This window comes from Eucyclogobius newberryi, unplaced genomic scaffold (genome assembly GCF_026437365.1).
Source record: "Eucyclogobius newberryi isolate DKJ021-1_F unplaced genomic scaffold, fEucNew1.0.hap1 SCAF_7, whole genome shotgun sequence".
Classification (NCBI taxonomy): domain Eukaryota; kingdom Metazoa; phylum Chordata; class Actinopteri; order Gobiiformes; family Gobiidae; genus Eucyclogobius; species Eucyclogobius newberryi.
The window spans coordinates 8,263,445-8,284,803 of record NW_027316389.1 but is presented as its reverse complement, the minus strand read 5'-3'; the positions used below and the strand labels follow the sequence as shown (position 1 = coordinate 8,284,803).

Here is a 21,359-nt window from a genome sequence, read left to right as displayed (position 1 = left end):
AAGTCGCTCTCGTATATTTTCATTTGTCAAATCAAACAAATTGTGACATTAGATGAGTTCTGGCCCAGTGTTTGCTGGGTAATTTCCTACTGTGATGTCATCAATTACAAACAGGAAGTGAAATTATACACTAATTCCTATCTATATCACATTTAACATTTTTATAATGTCCCCCTTCTGGTTTAAATGACCTTTGACTGTGTGACGGGCCTGAAATGTATTATCAAATTACATGTTTATTGAAATAATTATTGTTTCATTGATAGTTGTCTTTGTTGAACAGTTATTAATTCAAAAACGTAAAAAAAGTGTGATTTACCATAAATGTATTACCTTCTTACCGTCTTTGTGCGATTGTTAGTCGTCATTATTCATTCAAAAACATAAAAATACATATATTTTTTAAATGAACTAGATTCGTCTCTACTGAAATATTTCCACTTTTAATAGAAATAAGTAGTTTGACTATTTTGTGATCGAATGTGACAAATTTTTTTTAAACGTGCATTTTTCAACTCATTAAACCGACCAATAATATAAGCAATAACGTGTAACAAAAAGTGTATCTGAATCAAAAAGGAGAGTTTAAAAAGTATAAAATATTTCCTACTTTTGGCATCATCTGGTGGGAATAAATGAACTTGTCATGAGCATTTTTATTTAAAATTTTTGGAGAAAAACCTTTGGACAATCGCCTCAACAACTAACCATCCAAATGAAATTTAAGAACGAGCTTTGAAATTTGAGATTCAATTTACACAGCAATTAAATCTGAGACAAAACTGGAAGAAAAAACAGCACGGAAAGTCGAAAAATATGCAGCAAAAGCTCATTTTAAGGGTGCAAATGTTTTTATTGAACACAGAATTCCACAGAGACTGAATGGCACAAGTTTTTCAACGCGAAACACAAAATTTTCAACAATATTTCTTGCACACTGAGGACACATTTTGACACGTTGCCGCTTCGGATGTCGTCGTGAAACCGCTCGTCTTTGTATTAAAGTGTAACAACAGCAAACGGCTTAAAACGGTAAAAAAATAATAATAAATAGGATATGCAAAGTCACCTTCATCTACTCAAGACGATAAAAGACACAGTTAGATGAAGAAAAAGGGCGGAGTTTAGAGAAACCGACTCATGGCGAACGTGGTCGATCTTCTGCCGATGGCGTGGAATTATCTGGAGGAAAAAGAGCGATCAAAAGCAGAAAAGTGTGATTGTTAAACCTGTTCTTTTGTACGAGATTATGAGAAATACTTTAAATTAACGTGCAAAAAGAGACCTTACAAACACACTCGTATTCGATTTTATTTTAAAAAAGATGTGTCAACAAGGTAAAAACAAGTCAAATCAAGTTAAATACCTACCTCCATCTTTTACGGTTTGTTCAACTTAATTACCGTATTTTCCAGACTATAAGTTGCACCTTTTTACATAGTTTTGGCCGGAGTGCGACTTATACTCCAGAGCGACTTATATGTGAGATTATTTGTTATTTTCACACTGACAACCACAGGAGGGCGCTCTAGGCTCTAAGCGACGCAGAAGAAGAATCTGCACTTCCTCTTCCTCTGGAGTTTGTGGAGTTGTTTAGAAGTGACACAGAGGAAGAAGAATTCAATGGATTTAGTGATTTGGGGTCAAACTGATGCTTTGCTAAACTTGTTAGCATGTTCTTTATGCTATAGTTATCTGAATAACTGTTCATATGTTACGTTAACATACCAGACACTTACCACAGTTCTGTCTGTGCCTCATGTAGCTGAAGGTGTTAGCGTTAGCATACGTCATGCAGCTGAAGGTGTTAGCGTTAGCATACGTCATGTAGCTGAAGGTGTTAGCGTTAGCATACGTCATGTAGCTGAAGGTGTTAGCGTTAGCATACGTCATGTAGCTGAAGGTGTTAGCGTTAGCATACGTCATGTAGCTGAAGGTGTTAGCGTTAGCATACGTCATGTAGCTGAAGGTGTTAGCGTTAGCATACGTACACCTATTCACCATGTTCTCTCATCTGTTATTATTTTAAACTGCATTTCAACATGAAATGTCTGTTCTTGGTCTTGGCTTTTGTCAAATAAATTTCCCCAAAATGCGACTTATACTCCAGTGCGACTTATATATGTTTTTTTCTTCTCTATTGTGCATTTTTTGGCAGGTGCGACTTATAGTCCGGAAAATACGGTATGTTTATAATACTATTGTGCGGTAGGAATGGGTAAATATACAATATCATCGTTTATTGGTATAAAAAGGGACGTTTGTGGTACATTTTGTGTGAGATAATCGACATTTTACCTCCGTTTGTGCATTTAAAAAAAAGACTAAACACGATGTTCTCTTTTTCTAGATTTTAGAAAAGTGGTTTGAACATGTTACGTATTTGTGATATGAAAATTATGAATATTACTGCCCATAATAAGTCCATAATCATTATTGTGATATTATCATTCATCGCAATTGTTTTGGCCATTTAATAACAAAAAATATATAATTATTAAAATGGTAAATTAAATAAATAACTTTGTCTTGTGTTTTTATGGATGTGTCTGGAAATTAAATAATAAAAACATAAAATAAAATTAATAAAACATATAATAAAACAATAATATTACAATAAATACAAATAAATAAATAAATACAAATAAAGAAACTGAAATAAATTAAATACATGAAAATAATAAATACATGAAAAAATACATGAAAAAATAAATACATGAAAAAATAAATACATGATAAAATGAATAAAATGAATAAAATGAATAAAATGAATAAAATGAATAAAATGAATAAAATGAATAAAATCATTATGCTAGCCTATACCAAGGTCTTCAAACATCATTATCTTTAGTCTACACTGTGTCTCTGTGCAGCCCTTTGGAAACTATTCGTTCGCAATCTAAATAAAGTAGATTGGATTGGAATCAAATATTACAATTCTTTCCGCCCGAGTTTAGCCCCTCTGGCCGCGCCCACCTGTCCAAGCGGTTGACCACGTCGCGCACGGTGCAGATGAGGCCGTCGTGGTCCTGCGGGCTGCTCATGATGACGCTGTGCAGCTTCTTCATGTAAACATCGATGGTCTCCAGGGTCGGCGTCTCTCCGCTTCCTGAAAGTCACAGGACACACAGTGAGCGTTTCAGGGTGTGGCCTGCGTGGCGTTTTTGGGCGGTCAACGTCGAAAGAGCTACGGGCAGACGCTAACGAAACCGTCAATCACAATCGTTTTATGTGTGATGGAATTAATCAACTTCAGGACAAGCAACGCGTCAAAATGAGAGAAATACTGTTGGGCTCAGTACCACAACAAGATAAGAGACAAAATATTAGTACTTTTATTACGTTTCCATGTCGTCTTTGCTCTGATAAAGCTTAAAAAGGTCATTGTACAACTAAGGAAATTTCACATTTTCTTCACTTTGACAAAGGGTCTTTTCTTTTTTCTTATTTTTATTTTCTTCCCAAAAAACAAGAAAGAACAGATTTTTAAATATGAGGAAAGTAAAATAACGTCAAAATAAAAAGAAATACATTTAAATTAAAAAACATTTAAAATTTAAATTGAATTGATTTTTTTTAAATAAAAATAAAAATACTAGCTGGGCATATGGCAAAAATAAAAATGAAAAATTACATCACGATTTTCTTTTTCTGATTTGATCCCGATTTATGTCGTCTGCTTTTTTTCTAATGCCTTTAAAGACAAACTGGTAAATATGCTCATCTGCTTCTTCTGAGACTTCACACTTCGCTGTGATTGGTTGAATCCAACTATTTTAATTATTTGTCCGCCTCAAACTTTGATTGAATAATTATATTTGAGAATTAACAGAAAATGTGACTTCTTAGTTGACAGCTTTGGCAAACAGATGTGAAATCTATAACTGTAGAGCATTTAACATATAAGACAACTTTAATTAACTTAAAAATTATGTTTAAAGTGACGTATGACGTTTTTATTAAACGATTTTCTAATTTTGACTTTATTTGGTGTATTTATACCTGTTGTGCATATATATAGATAGTTTTACACCAATCGAGCAGGTGTTTGTGGAGAAAACGTTGAAAAATCTGTAAAAAATTGACAGGAAGTGACATCACACCAGAGACACTCATTCCAGTCAAAGTTTATGCCGAATTTACACAAAGAAACAACTTTTTAAACCTTCTAAACATTAATTCAACTAAATAAAGTCGCTCTCATATATTTTTATTTGTCAAATAAAAAACATTGTGACATTAGATGAGTTTTTCCCAGTGTTTGTTGGGTCATTTCCTAGTGTGATGACATCAAATACAAACAGGAAGTTAAATTATAAACCTTAAAAATGTTCTATTTTGTGATTACATTTTAATAACTTCTTAATAAAATTCTAAATATATTCATCTTAACTGCATTTTAGTTCAATGAGTCGTCCGACCTGTAGGGGGCACTTTAACCTGCCTGAAAACGTAATTCCCTGCGCGTAAATCGTTTTTTCAAAGACATTTTTGAGAACTGTTTTTGCTTTCGACGGTCGCCGCGGCCGCAGATCTGACCTGGCAGTTGCACCGCGGAGAAGCTGGAGGTGAGCGCCTGTCGCAGGGTCTCCAGGTGCTGCTGCAGGAGGCTGTTCCGCCCTCTCTCCTGCATCACGTCCCCCTCCAGTCGCTCCACGGCGCCCCGCATGCTCTCCACGTGCTTCTGCAGCGCCGCGTTACGCTCCTCGTACTCCATGTTGGTCTTACGCAGCTGCCGAAGCTCCGCCTCCCGAGCTGAGCGCCAACGAGAACACGTTTAAAGAGAACAAGTCTAAAGAGAACACGTTTAAAGAGAACACGTCTAAAGAGAACACGTCTAAAGAGAACACGTCTAAAGAGAACACGTCTAAAGAGAACACGTTTGAAGAGAACACGTTTAAAGAGAACACGTCTAAAGAGAACACGTCTAAAGAGAACACGTCTAAAGAGAACACGTCTAAAGAGAACACGTCTGAAGAGAACACGTTTAAAGAGAACACGTTTAAAGAGAACAAGTCTAAAGAGAACACGTCTAAAGAGAACACGTCTAAAGAGAACACGTCTAAAGAGAACACGTCTAAAGAGAACACGTTTAAAGAGAACACGTCTAAAGAGAACACGTCTAAAGAGAACACGTCTAAAGAGAACACGTCTAAAGAGAACACGTCTAAAGAGAACACGTCTGAAGAGAACACGTTTAAAGAGAACACGTCTAAAGAGAACACGTCTAAAGAGAACACGTCTAAAGAGAACACGTCTAAAGAGAACACGTCTGAAGAGAACACGTTTAAAGAGAACACGTTTAAAGAGAACAAGTCTAAAGAGAACACGTCTAAAGAGAACACGTCTAAAGAGAACACGTCTAAAGAGAACACGTCTAAAGAGAACACGTCTAAAGAGAACACGTCTAAAGAGAACACGTCTAAAGAGAACACGTTTGAAGAGAACACGTCTAAAGAGAACACGTCTAAAGAGAACACGTCTAAAGAGAACACGTCTAAAGAGAACACGTCTAAAGAGAACACGTCTAAAGAGAACACGTCTAAAGAGAACACGTTTGAAGAGAACACGTTTAAAGAGAACACGTTTAAAGAGAACACGTCTAAAGAGAACACGTCTAAAGAGAACACGTCTAAAGAGAACACGTCTAAAGAGAACACGTTTAATGAGAACACGTCTAAAGAGAACACGTTTAAAGAGAGCACGTCTAAAGAGAACACGTTTAAAGAGAACACGTTTAAAGAGAACACGTCTAAAGAGAACACGTCTAAAGAGAACACGTCTAAAGAGAACACGTTTAAAGAGAACACGTCTAAAGAGAACACGTTTAAAGAGAACACGTTTGAAGAGAACACGTTTAAAGAGAACACGTTTAAAGAGAACACGTCTAAAGAGAACACGTTTAAAGAGAACACGTTTAATGAGAACACGTCTAAAGAGAACACGTCTAAAGAGAACACGTCTAAAGAGAACACGTCTAAAGAGAACACGTCTAAAGAGAACACGTTTAAAGAGAACACGTTTAATGAGAACACGTTTAAAGAGAACACGTTTAAAGAGAACACGTTTAATGAGAACACGTTTAAAGAGAACACGTTTAAAGAGAACACGTTTAATGAGAACACGTTTAAAGAGAACACGTTTAATGAGAACACGTCTAAAGAGAACACGTTTAATGAGAACACGTTTAAAGAGAACACGTTTAATGAGAACACGTCTAAAGAGAACACGTTTAAAGAGAACACGTTTAATGAGAACACGTTTAATGAGAACACGTTTGAAGAGAACACGTTTGAAGAGAACACGTCTAAAGAGAACACGTCTAAAGAGAACACGTTTAAAGAGAACACGTTTAAAGAGAACACGTTTGAAGAGAACACGTCTGAAGAGAACACGTTTAAAGAGAACACGTCTAAAGAGAACACGTTTAAAGAGAACACGTTTAAAGAGAACACGTTTAAAGAGAACACGTTTAATGAGAACACGTTTGAAGAGAACACGTTTGAAGAGAACACGTTTAAAGAGAACACGTCTAAAGAGAACACGTCTAAAGAGAACACGTTTAAAGAGAACACGTTTAAAGAGAACACGTCTGAAGAGAACACGTTTAAAGAGAACACGTCTAAAGAGAACACGTCTAAAGAGAACACGTTTAAAGAGAACACGTTTAAAGAGAACACGTTTAAAGAGAACACGTTTGAAGAGAACACGTTTAAAGAGAACACGTCTAAAGAGAACACGTTTAAAGAGAACACGTCTGAAGAGAACACGTTTAAAGAGAACACGTCTAAAGAGAACACGTTTAAAGAGAACACGTTTGAATCACTAAATTCAATGGATTTAGTGATTTGGGGTAAAACTGATGCTTTGGTAAACTTGCTTTTTGGCTGGCATTTGGTTTAATTTGATGCTTAAAAAAGAGGAGACTTTGTTGGTGTTTCACCTTTGCTGTGGTTGAGGAATTCCTCTGTGAAGATGGGGATGTCAAACACAGTCCTGTCTTTCCCCTCCAGGTCCTTCTGTCTCAACAAAATGAAGACAAACACAACTATGATCATTAGGAGAAAGTGTTGTACTCTATAAACGCAGTAAATCATTGGTCTGTGTGTTGGGGGTCAAAGGTTTTTGCCAAATAATAACAAAAAATCTTTAAAAATTAATAAATATGATAAATTAAGAACTTTGTATCATGTGTTTTATTCTCTTTAAATAATAAGTCTGGGAACAAAAAATAAAAAAATACAATAAAACATAAAAAACTTAAAATAAATTAAAATAAATAAAATAAATAAAATAAATAAAATAAATAAAATAAATAAAATAAATAAAATAAATAAATAAAATAAAATAAATAAAATAAATAAAATAAATAAAATAAATACATTTAAATTGAAGAACAAGAAAGAACAAGAAGAAAGACGAAAGAAGAAGAAAAAGAAAGAAGGATGAAGAAGAAGAAAGAATAAGAAGAAAGAAAGAAAGACAGAAAGAAAGAAGGATGAAGAAGGAAGAAGAAAAAGAAAGAAGAAGAAAGAAAGAAAGAAAGACAGAAGAAGAAAGAAAGAAAGAAAGAAAGAAAGAAAAAGGCCATGGTTTCAAGATTAGGGGTCAAAAAACTTAATGATTTCCTAACTAAATTCTGTCATCATGTTTGGTCAGACACTCACATAAATCTATAAAAACGGCTCGGGACACTGTGGAAAGTCTTTCAGAACGTGATAAACGCAGAGGAAACGCTGGCTGCCGGCGCGCTCGTCCATCTCGCCGCCTGTCGTGGGCGAGTAACTGACTTTGCACCTGCCCGCGGGGGGAATCCAGACACGAGTTTTTAAAAACGCGGGGGTAATCTCATCCGCTGAGATATGGAAGGCGGCTCGCGACGTAGAACGCGGTTAGAACAGAGCTTTGTACGAGAGAAACATCATCTGTTCTCATTCCCCATCGAGAAGGAGGACTCCTGGCTGTGAACTCGTGCAGACGCAATTATGTCCCCAAAAGAAAGCTAAAGCTAATCACTCAAAGCGCGATCGCGGCTCCACGCGGCTTGGTGCGGACCACAACGTTCGTTTGCATTTGTTTCTAATCAGGAAAGCGAAATAAAAACTGCACAGACGCGTGGTTTTTTGTGGTTTCAATGTTCGTTATTGATACAAAAATACTGACCCACTGTAAAACTAGCATTATTAGAAGCTTAGAAGCTAACGGGAAAGGAAAATCACATAAACATAACAAAAACCTGATCATTTCTGAATCGTTTTAGAATAAAATCAAAACTAATACAAGACGGCATTAAAATAATAAAGAAGCTGCTGTTATTTTGAGTTAGAAGTGGCATTTCATTGTATAAAATGTTTAAACTTTCTAAACATGAATTCAACAAAATAAAGTCGCTCTCATATGGTTTTATTTGTCAAATAAAAAAATTTCAGTGTTTGCTGGGTAATTTCCTAGTGTAATGTCATCAATTACAAACAGGAAGTGAAATTATAAACCTAAAAAAATTGCTATTCCTTGATAATTTATTTTTAAGCAAAATTCAAAACATATTTATCTTAACTGTGTTTTAGTTCAGCGAGTGGTCCGGCCTGTAGGGGGCGCTTTAGATGCATTTAACTGTGTTTTAATTCAGCGAGTGGTCCGGCCTGTAGGGGGCGCTTTAGATGCATTTAACTGTGTTTTAGTTCAGCGAGTGGTCCGGCCTGTAGGGGGCGCTTTAGATGCATTTAACTGTGTTTTAGTTCAGCGAGTGGTCCGGCCTGTAGGGGGCGCTTTAGATGCATTTAACTGTGTTTTAGTTCAGCGAGTCGTCCGGCCTGTAGGGGGCGCTTTAGATGCATTTAACTGTGTTTTAATTCAGCGAGTGGTCCGGCCTGTAGGGGGCGCTTTAGATGCATTTAACTGTGTTTTAGTTCAGCGAGTGGTCCGGCCTGTAGGGGGCGCTTTAGATGCATTTAACTGTGTTTTAGTTCAGCGAGTGGTCCGGCCTGTAGGGGGCGCTTTAGATGCATTTAACTGTGTTTTAGTTCAGCGAGTGGTCCGGCCTGTAGGGGGCGCTTTAGATGCATTTAACTGTGTTTTAGTTCAGCGAGTGGTCCGGCCTGTAGGGGGCGCTTTAGATGCATTTAACTGTGTTTTAGTTCAGCGAGTGGTCCGGCCTGTAGGGGGCGCTTTAGATGCATTTAACTGTGTTTTAGTTCAGCGAGTGGTCCGGCCTGTAGGGGGCGCTTTAGATGCATTTAACTGTGTTTTAGTTCAGCGAGTGGTCCGGCCTGTAGGTGGCGCTTTAGATGCATTTAACTGTGTTTTAGTTCAGCGAGTGGTCCGGCCTGTAGGGGGCGCTTTGGATGCATTTAACTGTGTTTTAGTTCAGCGAGTGGTCCGGCCTGTAGGGGGCGCTTTGGATGCATTTAACTGTGTTTTAGTTCAGCGAGTGGTCCGACCTGTAGGGGGCGCTTTAGATGCATTTAACTGTGTTTTAGTTCAGCGAGTGGTCCGGCCTGTAGGGGGCGCTTTAGATGCATTTAACTGTGTTTTAGTTCAGCGAGTGGTCCGGCCTGTAGGGGGCGCTTTAGATGCATTTAACTGTGTTTTAGTTCAGCGAGTGGTCCGGCCTGTAGGGGGCGCTTTAGATGCATTTAACTGTGTTTTAGTTCAGCGAGTGGTCCGGCCTGTAGGGGGCGCTTTAGATGCATTTAACTGTGTTTTAGTTCAGCGAGTGGTCCGGCCTGTAGGGGGCGCTGTAGATGCATTTAACTGTTTTAGTTCAGCGAGTGGTCCGGCCTGTAGGGGGCGCTTTGGATGCATCAGCCTGTGTTTCAAATATAATGGTAAAAATGTGTTGTGCTTGTGTCATCACCTCATGAAGAGCCTCGTTGGCCGCCTGATGTCCAACATCTGGAAAGAGAAAGAGAATTAGTAGAAGTAGTAGAAGAAGTAGAAGTAGAAGAAGTAGTAGAAGAAGTAGAAGTAGAAGAAGTAGTAGAAGAAGTAGAAGTAGTAGAAGTAATAGAGGAAGTGAAGTCCTCGTCCTGGGATGTCCTGCTGAAACGTCAGCGCGGCTGGTGTTCATCTCACCTCTGTGTCGTTTGCCCTTCTGCTTCTCTTGGACTTTCCTGGTGAAATGCTTGTAGGCCTCAGTTTTCTGATACTTCTCCAGCTCTCGCATGTAGCGCTCTTTGTCCTTCTCCGCTTCGTCCAAGTACCTCTGCAAAAAGAGAGGTTTGAGAACAGAACACACGTGAAGCTTCGTCCAAGTACCTCTGCGCAAAGAGACACGCGATGAGGTTTGAAACGCGCGCGAAGCATCGTCCGCTCGACTTTTGAAGGCAAATTGATATTATATTTAATGACAAGTTTGTTCCTGAACTGCTCGGTAAATTTATCCACAGGAAAAATGGCAAATCGAAGAGGCGAAATCCCTCAATGCGTGACTTCCCTTGGGCCGCGAGAAAGAGCGATTTGGAGATCGAATGTTCGGCTCTAAAACCGACCGAAGCTGTGCCCGAGTTTGACTGAGGAATAACCCAAACTGCGGCTAGAAGACTCACATGTGGCAACGTTCAACAGAGCGTTGGGATGCGACAAGAACCGAAACATTGTGGAGTCGGATCGTCGAAAGTCTCACGGCGATATCGCTGGGCCGTCACAATACAACAAAGAATAAGCGTATTTATTTACATTCATGGTTTCAACGCAGCAACGGCTAAAAGAACTGATGGATTAGTGAGAAATTACCTACAAATTAGTGAGAAATAACCTACAAAAATGATTTACTAACATTGCTTTGCAGAACCCGACCAGGTCTGAGCCAGGACTAACCAAATCAAAAGGACTAAGAATCAAAACTGGTCCAAAGCAGAACTAAACAAGGACAAAACCAGGTCTAAACTAATGCTAACCCAGACTTAAACCTGTAAACAATATGTATCTATATATATTATTACTTGAAAGATGGAGGTGGGCCAGATTAAATCGCTTGGAGGGCTTGATTTGTCTAGATTATGTTGAAGAGCCCAGACACGGACCATGATCCTTTGCTACTTTTCAGTGCAGACGACACGACGAAATAACATATTTTAAGCACTTTTATATCTCAGTTCTTTGAAAAATTAACACAAACGCTTGTCAAGGCTCGTTTTAAAGGGAAAAAGTCAGATTTGAACAATTTCCTGACGTCGCACTGTGAGATTTCCATATCGTTTTAGATCCTTAGTCTAAACAGCTAATTCATTGCGACTATTTCCAATTGATTTGATTTTAAAGTGAATCTGAGCCGTCGTTTAGCCGGGCTCGCATCTCAACGATGACCGCCGTGTCGTGCAAATCCACTTTTCATCTCCTTTGTTACCCTGCGGACCGACCTGCTTCTCGTCGGGCTGCAGCTTGCTCCACTCGTTGCCCAGCATGCGCGTGATCTCCGGGAAGGGCACGTCGGGTCGCTCAGCCCGGAGCTGCTCGCGCCGGTCGTTCATGAAGCGCACGTAGCCGGTCAGCGGCGCTTTGGGGGCGTTGCTGTCCTTCATCGGCTTCTTCCTCTTCCTCCCCTTGGTCCAGCTGCCGCGCCTCAGCTTCTGAAACACGCACGCGGTTTTTGACATGTCGAGCCTCTCTCTGTGCTCTTTCTTTAAGTATTATTACCGTATTTTCTGGACTATAAAACACAACTTTATCATAGTTTTGGCCAGGGTGCGACTTATATAGAATCTGCACTTCCTCTTCCTCTGGAGTTTGTGGAGTTGTTTAGAAGTGACACAGAGGAAGAAGAATTCAATGGATTTAGTGATTTGGGGTAAAACTGATGCTTTGGTAAACTTGTTAGCATGTTCTTTATGCTATAGTTATCTGAATAACTGTTCATATGTTACGCTAACATACCAGACACTTACCACAGTTCTGTCTGTGCCTCATGTAGCTGAAGGTGTTAGCGTTAGCATACGTCATGTAGCTGAAGGTGTTAGCGTTAACATACGTACACCTATTCACCATGTTCTCTCATGTGTTATTATTTTAAACTGCATTTCAAGATGAAATGTCTGTTCTTAATTAATTTCCCAAAATGCGACTTATACTCTAGTACGACTAATGTTTTTTTCTTCTCTATTATGCCTTTTTTGGCTGGTGCGATTTATAATCCTGGAAAATACGGTATTAAGTTTTTCATTTTACAGACACAGAAAACAGCTGGGACACAACATAAGAGCAAAAGAAAGTAGCAATGATCCAAGTAATGATAAATAACAATAAAGGCAGCATATGGTTAAACATAAAGTTAGGGTGTACTAAGTCCAACATAAACGTTCCATCTCACCCCAAAGTTGTTCAAATTTGTCTGTTTTCAGGTCAAATCTGAAGGTCATTCTCTCCATATTTCCAATGTCTGTTATAATGTCAGTCAAATACAGTCTGTAACTCTTCCGTCCAATATTTTTGAGCAACAGGACAGTCCCAAAACACGTGGTAAGAATTAAAATTGACGTTTCGCCGGCGTCTCACCTCGTCCCCGTTTCTCTGGGAGTTGTTGTCGGCGTTGGGCCCGGGCGAAGCCGCCTGCTCGTCCATCGCGACAAACGTTCAAAACTGCGGCGACAAAAACAGGGACAAATGTTATTAGCGCGTCAAGTGCAAAAGTTACAGCCGCGAAAACGATGCAGTCGACGAATTAGGGCCGTCGACCTTTAGTCAGTTGAACAATCGACGCCGTCTCGGTCGACCAAAATCGTTATTATTCATCTAATTAATCGAGAGCAGAAATGAGATGGCCTGGAGTGAGTTAGCTTCAGATTTGAGAGTGACTTGTGGGTTTAGTCTGCCTTTTCACAGATAAATACAGCGTTTATTTGTAGTTTTGTGAAGAAATATTTGTAACCTAATGTGTACAAAAGTGTGCACTGATTGATTTTGTAAGCAAAGGTCAGACTAAACTAATGTCAGAATTAAAACGATGATGCGTTTTGTACAATCGTTTACAAAGGGTCACTAACAATTAGGCCCATCACAATTATTACATTAATTTAGGTGGGAAATACAGTGAAAAATGCATAATATCTCAATAGTTTTGGAGAAATACAGAATTAGAATATGAGCGTATCGTCTTTAGAATATGAGCGTATCGTCTATAGTCATAGTAATTTTAAAAACAGAGAGTATAAAGTAATATTTCTGCAGTTTGGGGTTCATTTAATCATCTTAATTTCACTTTATAAATCCAAATACTTTTAGTGCAAGACTTGAACCTAAACCAAGACATTTAGGGACATTTTAACACAATCCCGACGAGTTCTTAAAAAAACGTCTGAATATCGTTATCAAAAAAGAAAACAACTGAATCTTTTTCTACAAACCATAAAAAAAAGATTTAAGAAAATAGAGATATTAATTTTTGTCTATATCGTTCTCCACTGCATCGAATTTTCAATAAACGAAAGTTAGAACTATATATTTAGAGGCAACATTTTATTATAATACGTATATCTTTTCTACGCACTCACAGGGGAAACTTTTCTTATTTTTTTTATAGTTAATTTCTAATATTTAAACTTTCTAGCGCCAAATAATTAACACGTGCGACTCATTACTGTTACCGACTAATTAAGAGTTTCATTCTGACATTTACTCATTGCTTCTCACATCTTTTAAATGTTACAGTTTATTAAAAATAGAACTTTTAATGGAATTATCCCAAAGTCTATTCAACGTCAAGGTTAATCGTGATATTTTCGGCGACAATAAACACGTTCCAAAAGGTCGCTCGAAATGTAAACAGACGTGTCGATGTTATTTGACCTTTTTCCCTCATAAATACTTTTGTTTTACTTCAGAACAATGGGGACCACGTTTTCCAAGCCCCGCCCGGTTTTGGCGTAACACTCCGTTCGGCGAGTCACGTTTCCTCTAATAGAAATGTCAGAGTTGCCATCAATCTTTATCTTTATTAAAACAATGCTCAGTTTCAACAGATGGGAACAGTTTTTGTGCTAGATAAATGACTAATAATGCAGTGCTAAAGCGTTTTAGGAAGCTTCAGATTCAGCCTGGCATACGAAAATAACGTACAAAAATAACGTACAAAAATAACGTACAAAAATAACGTACAAAAATAACGTACAAAAATGTACAAGAATAACACACAAAAATAACGCACAAAAATAACGTACAAAAATGTACAAGAATAACACACAAAAATAACGCACAAAAATAACGTACAAAAATAACACACAAAAATAACGCACAAAATAACACACAAAAATAACGTACAAAAATAACGAGGACCGCTCCACGTTTAGAGAACATTTACGACGGTCTGGGCTGAAAATAGCAACAATAATATTTAAGTTCAACCCTTGACCTTTTGAAACAACGACAGGAAGAGGGTTTGATACGTTACAAATATAAATGTACTCAAAAACACACTGTTCATAGATGGTTATTCTAATTTGAATCAGATTTATATGTGTTTTAATCTGGAAGCGAGGGTTAGGGTTATTTCTTAGTCCTACCACGCCCTCTACAGATAACAAACTCATATGACAGGAATAATAATTTCCCAGCCCGAGTATTAAAAATAACCTTGGTTTGCTTCTCTGGTTGGAAAAATATTACGGTTGGCACAAAATTGATTCCCAAGTCGAAAAAGTGTTGCAGGGTCAACGTTTGTGTGAGCCATAGTTCAGTAAAGGTCAAGATTTTGCCTTCATCAACAATAAAAAACATGTACCATTGTATGTTCCATTATTTGTTCATTTAAAAAAAAAAAAGGAGATTATGACCAATTTTTGATGATCGGAAACATAAATACATCTGATTTTACTGGACAAACACAATATATTACACATTTTACCACAAATTGTACCTTAAGTCAAGCTCAATTATCATTTGGAGGCTGGAATATGTTTAATATGAAAAGTAAACTAATATTTTGAGCCTGGTTTATGCAAAAATGTTGTTTACTGTGTTTTTCTCTCAAACCATTAGCAATTAGACACGTTAATGTTAACATAATAGTTAATGTATTATGCTCTACTTCATTTGGCTTATTTTTTATTGTATTTAATTTGAAGATTTGATGACAACACCTTTTAATTAATTAATCCAACACGCATTTACATGAACACATTTACATAAGATATCATACATTACGTACAATACCGACTTTGGACAATGGAATAATTGATAATAAAGCGCATTGGTGGTGTCTTAATAAAAAAGTTTGTTAAAATCAGCTTTTGTAATTATCAGAAACACAGTATGATATTTTAATAATAAATCCAAGAGAAGATAAGGATAAATAAACGTGATTTGTTTACCCCCTGCGAGACGAATCTGTTAGCCTGTTGTTACTAGCCACATGATGCTAGCTCACCACTAGCATGTCAAAATCAACAATACATTTTTTTTAAAAGTGTTAAAAATATAGGCTTCAGTTGCAGATCAGTTGGCATAACAAGCAAAACTCCACCCGGAATATTTCCACACACTGCATTTAGAACAAACAGAAGTAAATAGAAGTAAAACGCGAAAACTGAATGCTAACGTGGATGCTAACGTGGATGCTAGCTGCGACTGTTCTAGCTTTATTTGACACCACAGCCCAAGAAAACGGAACACGCACTGTCTATTTTGGCTATATCATCTAAATAAAACATAGAATGTGACCGGGTTATCATCGCGCGCCTGGTAGAAGTGTGTAATCCTTAAAATAAAGCTAATAAACCTACCTTTGCGGACGAGAGCGTGTCTTTACACAATCAAAACAATGCAGCTCGAGAGCAGATCCGACTTTTACGATCTCTTTGCTACGACTTAACAGGAAATAAAGCCACAGCGGTGTGCAGATTGTTGTTGATATTATTACTGTTGTGTAAAGGGGTTTATTGTGGCACAAATAATACGAATATTCATAAAAACACTTGTAACTGTTGGCTGTTTTCCTTCTTTTTCTTCTTCTGGTTGAATTGGCGCACAGCAAACCAGGAAAAAAGGTGCACATCGCCACCTACTGTATCGGAGGGTGTAGCGCCGTGCCTGTGAAGACAGCGTTACAGTCTACTCTTATAATTAATCCTCCTGTGTCGCGCAAAGAAATGAAAATAACGTGCTCCAGACCCGTTTCTGTTTCAGTGTTCTCCTTAAAGATCCCCACAGCCGTCGTCTGTCACTGATCATATCACATTGGGCATATCTATAGCTGACTGTTTTATTTTGAAACAATCCCAACAGTAAAATGGAAGCAAAATTACTGTTTTCTTGTCCTTGAGTTCCAATTCAGCAAAACCCTAACCTTAACCCAGCAAGGGCAACTTTTGACCTTTTCAAGCTCAGAGGGCGTTCTCCTGACTTCTTCTTCTTCTTCTTCTTCTTCTTCTTCTTCTTCTTCTTCTTCTTCTTCTTCTTCTTCTTCTTTGGTGTTTTATTGTGGTTGGTATCCATAAATTAATACCTTACCGCCACCTATTGTACTTGTACGTCTTCAAAGTACGTGTTTTAAGTGTAGTTGCACGTCTTCTGTAGTTGTATGTCTTCAAAGTATGTGTTTTAAGTGTAGTTGCACGTCTTCTCTAGTTGAACGTCTTCTGTAGTTGTACGTCTTCAAAGTACGTGTTTTAAGTGTAGTTGCACGTCTTCTGTAGTTGTATGTCTTCAAAGTATGTGTTTTAAGTGTAGTTGCACGTCTTCTCTAGTTGAACGTCTTCTGTAGTTGTATGTCTTCAAAGTACGTGTTTTAAGTGTAGTTGTATATCTCTTGTAGTTGAACGTCTTTTGTAGTTGTGCGTCTTTTGTAGTTGTACGTCTTCAAAGTACATGTTTTTTAAGTGTAGTTGTATATTTTCTGTAGTTGAACGTCTTCTGTAGTTGTACGTCTTCAAAGTATGTGTTTTAAGTGTAGTTGCACGTCTTCTGTAGTTGAACGTCTTTTGTAGTAGTACGTCTTCAAAGTACGTGTTTTAAGTGTAGTTGTATATTTTCTGTAGTTGAACGTCTTTTGTAGTTGTACGTTTTCAAAGTACGTGTTTTAAGTGTAGTTGTACGTCTTCTGTAGTTGAACGTCTTCTGTAGTTGTACTTCTTCTGTAGTTGTACTTCTTCTAAGTACTGAATTTTCCAGAGTAAGTCGCACCAGCCAAAAAATGCATAATAGAGAAGGAAAAAAAACATGTATAAGTCGCACTGGAGTATGAAATGCGGTTGCAAGTATGAAAATAACATATAATATCACATATAAGTCGCTCCAGAGTATAAGTATAAGTATAAATGTAAGTATAAGTCGCACCCCGGCCAAAACTATGAAAAAAGGTGCAACTTATAGTCCGGAAAATACAGTATCTGTTTTAAGTGTAATTGTACTTTTTCTGTAATTGTACGTCTTCAAAGTATGTGTTTTACGCTGTACCACGAAAAAAAACAAGAGAGAGAGAGAAAAAGAGAGAAAGAGCGTTCCCCTGACTTCACAAGCAAAGCATTATGGGTAGTTGTCATGGCGCCTGTAAAACAAACGCTCTTAAAGCTCTGCAGTGTATTCTGTGTGAGAGATGATCATAAACCTGCTTCATGTGCCTCGTGCTGGTGCAGGAGACAGTCATGTGTGAGGTTATAGCGCCCCCTGCTGTTTCAGACCTCACACTTCCCTGAACAATCACTGCACAAGAAATGCTCACGTGTGGATGGAACCCACGTGACTTTGTTTATGACTAGATTTAAAACCTGTTCTTGAAATGGAGAGAAATTCTAACCAAATAGTTTGAATTAGTTACTAATAAAAAATAATAATAATAGTGTAGGACTGTATAGCACTATGTGTATCAGTATTACATTTGACAGCTACTAGAGTTCAGTTTTGGTTATAAAACGGTACTTTTATGTAATGTAACTGAGGAACTGTCAAAATAACATTACTTCAGTACAAATTAGTGGTATCAGAAATTACTTATTAATTAGAGGTAAAATATTTGGGGAAAGTATTTGTAAGAGTGTGGAAATATATACATGTAGGATAATGTAATTGGACAGACAAAACATAACACACAAAGAGGTATTTTCAAAGAATAGACCAAATCATTTAATAGCCAACATAAAGCTTAGTTATTCAGGCCAACGGTTAAAATGATGGTGTCTTCTAATCTTATAGAAAAGTTACTACAATGCGCAGTAAATGTACATGACTAAACGTAACAATACAGAAAATACACAACAAAGAGCACACTAATCAAATCTAAATAATTGTGATTAATGATATTTCAATAACATAAGCCTTGTGTTTCTGACTCTATTGCACATGTGCATTACATAAAGCTCTGTTACATCAAAGTTGTCTGTTCTCTTTATGCATTTCCCAGCTTTACAATGTTTAATCTGCCAATCTGCCATAAAACCACAAAATAAACCAAACCATAAAACAGTATGTGCACTGCTGACCTCCGGGTGGTGCATGATCACCATTTGAGTCACTGCCCAGGTCTGTCCAGGTCTGCCCAGGTCTTCCCAGGTCTGTCCAGGTCTGCTCAGGTCTGTCCAGGTCTGTTCAGGTCTGCTCTACCGTTTCCCTTTCTTTGATGGATTGCCCAGGTTCTTCACGGCCTTGAGCACCAGAGGGGCGGAGTTTGTTTCTCCGTGGTTATAGCCAGGGCTGAAGAAAGGCAGCAGTTTTTGGGGGAACTTACAGTCGGTGAAGGAGTGGATGAGATCTGCTGTATGCACATCATAAAAGTCCACTTTCCCCCTGGGACAGTCCACAAACACCCCAACCTCAAGAGGAGCAGACTTGAGGAACAGACGGTCACCAGTGCATGCGTAGTACTCACTCGCTTTTCTCATTCCGATGCTCCTGTATCCGCAATCAGGGTTCAGACTAATGGAACCCTTTCTGCTCACACTCTCCAGTGCCACGCCTATATACCACTCAGTCTTCTCTCTGACCTGGACCTCAAAGTAAAACCTGACAGAAGAGAAACCTTGCCTCCCAAGTACCCCAGGACAATCGGAGAACCTCTGTGTAGACTCTGGGAACGTGTTCCTCGTGTCCGTGTGATGGACCTGTTTCAGAGCTAACCTCGACAGAGTCAGGTTAGCATTAGCTGTACTTGAATCTAGAACGATATCCACAGCAAATTGCTGGGCTCTCTCAAGGACATTTTTATTTATTTGTGCATTGATTAGCTCTTTCAGCTCAGACAGAAGCTGGGCTGCCTTACACGTCTCCATCTCAACGCTCACGCCATTCCAATCCTTCACTTCAAAGAGAGGCAGTGAAGTGGAGTGCTGTAGTAAGTAGAAATGGTCTTCAGAACATATGAGCTTCTCCAGCTCAGTGCCTCTCTTCTCCAGCTCACTGATCTCCTGCTCCAGTTTTTGGACCAGGTCCTGAGCCTGTTTCCTGGTCTGTTTCTGCTTTTCATGGACCTTCTCTAAAAACTGGTTCAAGCTACGTTGAACTGACTTTATCAGGGCAGTGACGGTCTGTTGACCTGCATCCATCTCTCTGTCAGACTCTCTCTGACTGCGCCTAACACTGCACTGGATCTCCTGGATCTTCTGCCTCCTCTTCATTACCAAGTCCTGGTTCTTTGTCTGAGTGAGCAGAAGAGAAGACTTTTTCCTCTCATACTCTTCCTTCAGAGTAACTCTTTTATGGTTGCCGTGATCTAGATGAGAACACATTACACAGAGGTAAAGCTTGTCAGTTTGACAAAAATGCTTCAGAGGCAGGTTATGTTTGGAGCACACTCGGTCTTGTAGGTTCTGCACAGGCTTTATCAGCTCATGTGTCTTTAACCCGGGCGCCACCTGGTGCGGCTTCAAGTGGCTCTCACAATATGAAGCCACACAGTTCAGGCAGGACTTCAGGGCCTTCAGCTTAGGCTCAGGACATGCATCACAGGGCACTTCACCTGGTCCCGCCCAGGCTTTGTGTTTGCTTTTTATCTTAGCCACCATTTCTGCCAGCAGAGTGTTGATCTTCAGAGAGGGCCGGGAGGAGAATCTCTGCTTACAGAGTGGACACACATGAGGACGGTTCAGGTCCCAGTTGACGGTGATGCAGGTTTGACAGAAGTTGTGTCCACATGGAGTGGTGACTGGTTTTTTAAACAGATCCAAACAGATAGAGCAGTTGAACTGGTCCTCAGTGTCGACACCTTCAGCCATTCTGTCTCCTGAAACAAATACCTCCACACAATGAGTTTATTACTTTCTTTTTAATTATGAGTTAATTATTTGAATCATTTAGAAAAAGGCGTTATATCCACACACAAGAACCTTTAATCAGGTTCTATACAGCCATACGTTTGCATAACAGCATCAGTCACTCCAGAGTATCAAGGACGTTTGGAAGAGATCTCATATTAAATATATCTGTATCATTTGGAGTGAACTTACTAGAAAAAGGCAGAGAAAGAGGAGAGAATGCTCTTGCACAATATTGCTTCAACACGGAAGACACAGGATTCAGCCAATCCAGTCATACACAAAAAAACAGCAATAAAAGTACCTGAAGTATATAAGGACTGAACTGTATAAATCAAAATTACAACTAATTTCTCAGGCATAGAAACAAGGAACTGTGAACTCACCCGGCAGCAAAACCAGGACAGAACCTGTTCTGTGGAACTGTTCCAGAGACTGCGAGCTTGATCTCTGCTGAGTGTGGACTCTGTTTCCTGATAACTTTTCTGTTATATCGTTCCTAAGAGGTGCAGATCTGGGGAGTGGCCTTTTGCATGACATTAGAATGACGCAAGTACACATCCTGAAAACGAAACCTACTGCAGCGGCTTTTACAGAAGGCAGACGGTGAAACCTAATCCATGTGCCTTCTGACTCCTCCTACACCACAACCGTCTGAAGACTGTGCTGTGAACATGAAAAGAACCAGAGAGAGGGAAAAGAGAGCTGCGGGGGTGAGCAAGGCACAGAGGTGAGAGAGGAGGAGCTTGTTCACGTGACGACGGTGAAGATAGGTAGGATTTACTTGAGTACTGAACTCTGGAGAGGAGGCACAGTGACATGAACAGGCAAGTGGACAACATTTAATTATAATAATTTAATGATAATTCACTAAAGTTCCTTCACCTGAAACGTTTGGGACTTACACAACTAACACAGTGTTAATTAATAATATAGTTTTAAAATATATTAAATGATCTTGAATCAAAACTTGAATGATATGTCTCGTGTTTTTTATCCATCCATCTTCGTCCGCTTATCCGGGGCCGGGTCCCCTGACTGCGCCTAGAACTTCTGACAAAGGGCAGCCCTGGTGGAGTCCAAAACACACTGCCGACAATGAACACAGTTCCTGCTCCAGTCATGCTGGGACCAGACAGCCCTGAGCAAAGGGCCCCGGACCCCGTACTCCCAGAGCACCCCCCA

At 38.9% G+C, this 21,359-nt stretch overlaps 2 protein-coding genes across 2 annotated transcripts; both read right to left on the bottom strand.

Moving 5' to 3' along the window:
• Positions 1–1,163: 1,163 nt before the first annotated feature.
• hmg20a (high mobility group 20A) lies at positions 1,164–15,951 on the bottom strand. Its single transcript, XM_072435516.1, has 9 exons — positions 15,714–15,951; positions 12,493–12,576; positions 11,361–11,570; positions 10,075–10,204; positions 9,857–9,894; positions 6,944–7,019; positions 4,540–4,755; positions 2,977–3,109; positions 1,164–1,182 (listed from the first exon to the last, which is right to left on the bottom strand). Exons 2-9 carry the CDS (start codon positions 12,556–12,558, stop codon positions 1,179–1,181), a joined length of 873 nt encoding a protein of 290 aa, XP_072291617.1. The 5' UTR covers positions 12,559–12,576; positions 15,714–15,951; the 3' UTR covers positions 1,164–1,178.
• A 2,172-nt stretch (positions 15,952–18,123) lies between these two features.
• On the bottom strand, positions 18,124–20,626 carry LOC140348964 (E3 ubiquitin-protein ligase TRIM39-like). Its single transcript, XM_072435142.1, has 2 exons — positions 20,561–20,626; positions 18,124–20,143 (listed from the first exon to the last, which is right to left on the bottom strand). The coding sequence occupies exon 2, from the start codon at positions 20,133–20,135 to the stop codon at positions 18,525–18,527; it is 1,611 nt and encodes a 536-aa protein (XP_072291243.1). The 5' UTR covers positions 20,136–20,143; positions 20,561–20,626; the 3' UTR covers positions 18,124–18,524.
• Positions 20,627–21,359: the final 733 nt, after the last annotated feature.

Bases quoted from the DNA above. Each gene is read 5' to 3' on its own strand.
- hmg20a (XM_072435516.1), bottom strand. From the start codon at position 12,558: ATGGACGAGCAGGCGGCTTCGCCCGGGCCCAACGCCGACAACAACTCC. The intron at 9,895-10,074 runs GTGAGATGAACA...TTCTCTTTCCAG, and splicing joins GAAGGGCAAACGACACAGAG to ATGTTGGACATCAGGCGGCC. The intron at 3,110-4,539 runs GTCAGATCTGCG...TGTGACTTTCAG, and splicing joins CTCCGCGGTGCAACTGCCAG to GAAGCGGAGAGACGCCGACC.
- LOC140348964 (XM_072435142.1), bottom strand. From the start codon at position 20,135: ATGGCTGAAGGTGTCGACACTGAGGACCAGTTCAACTGCTCTATCTGT.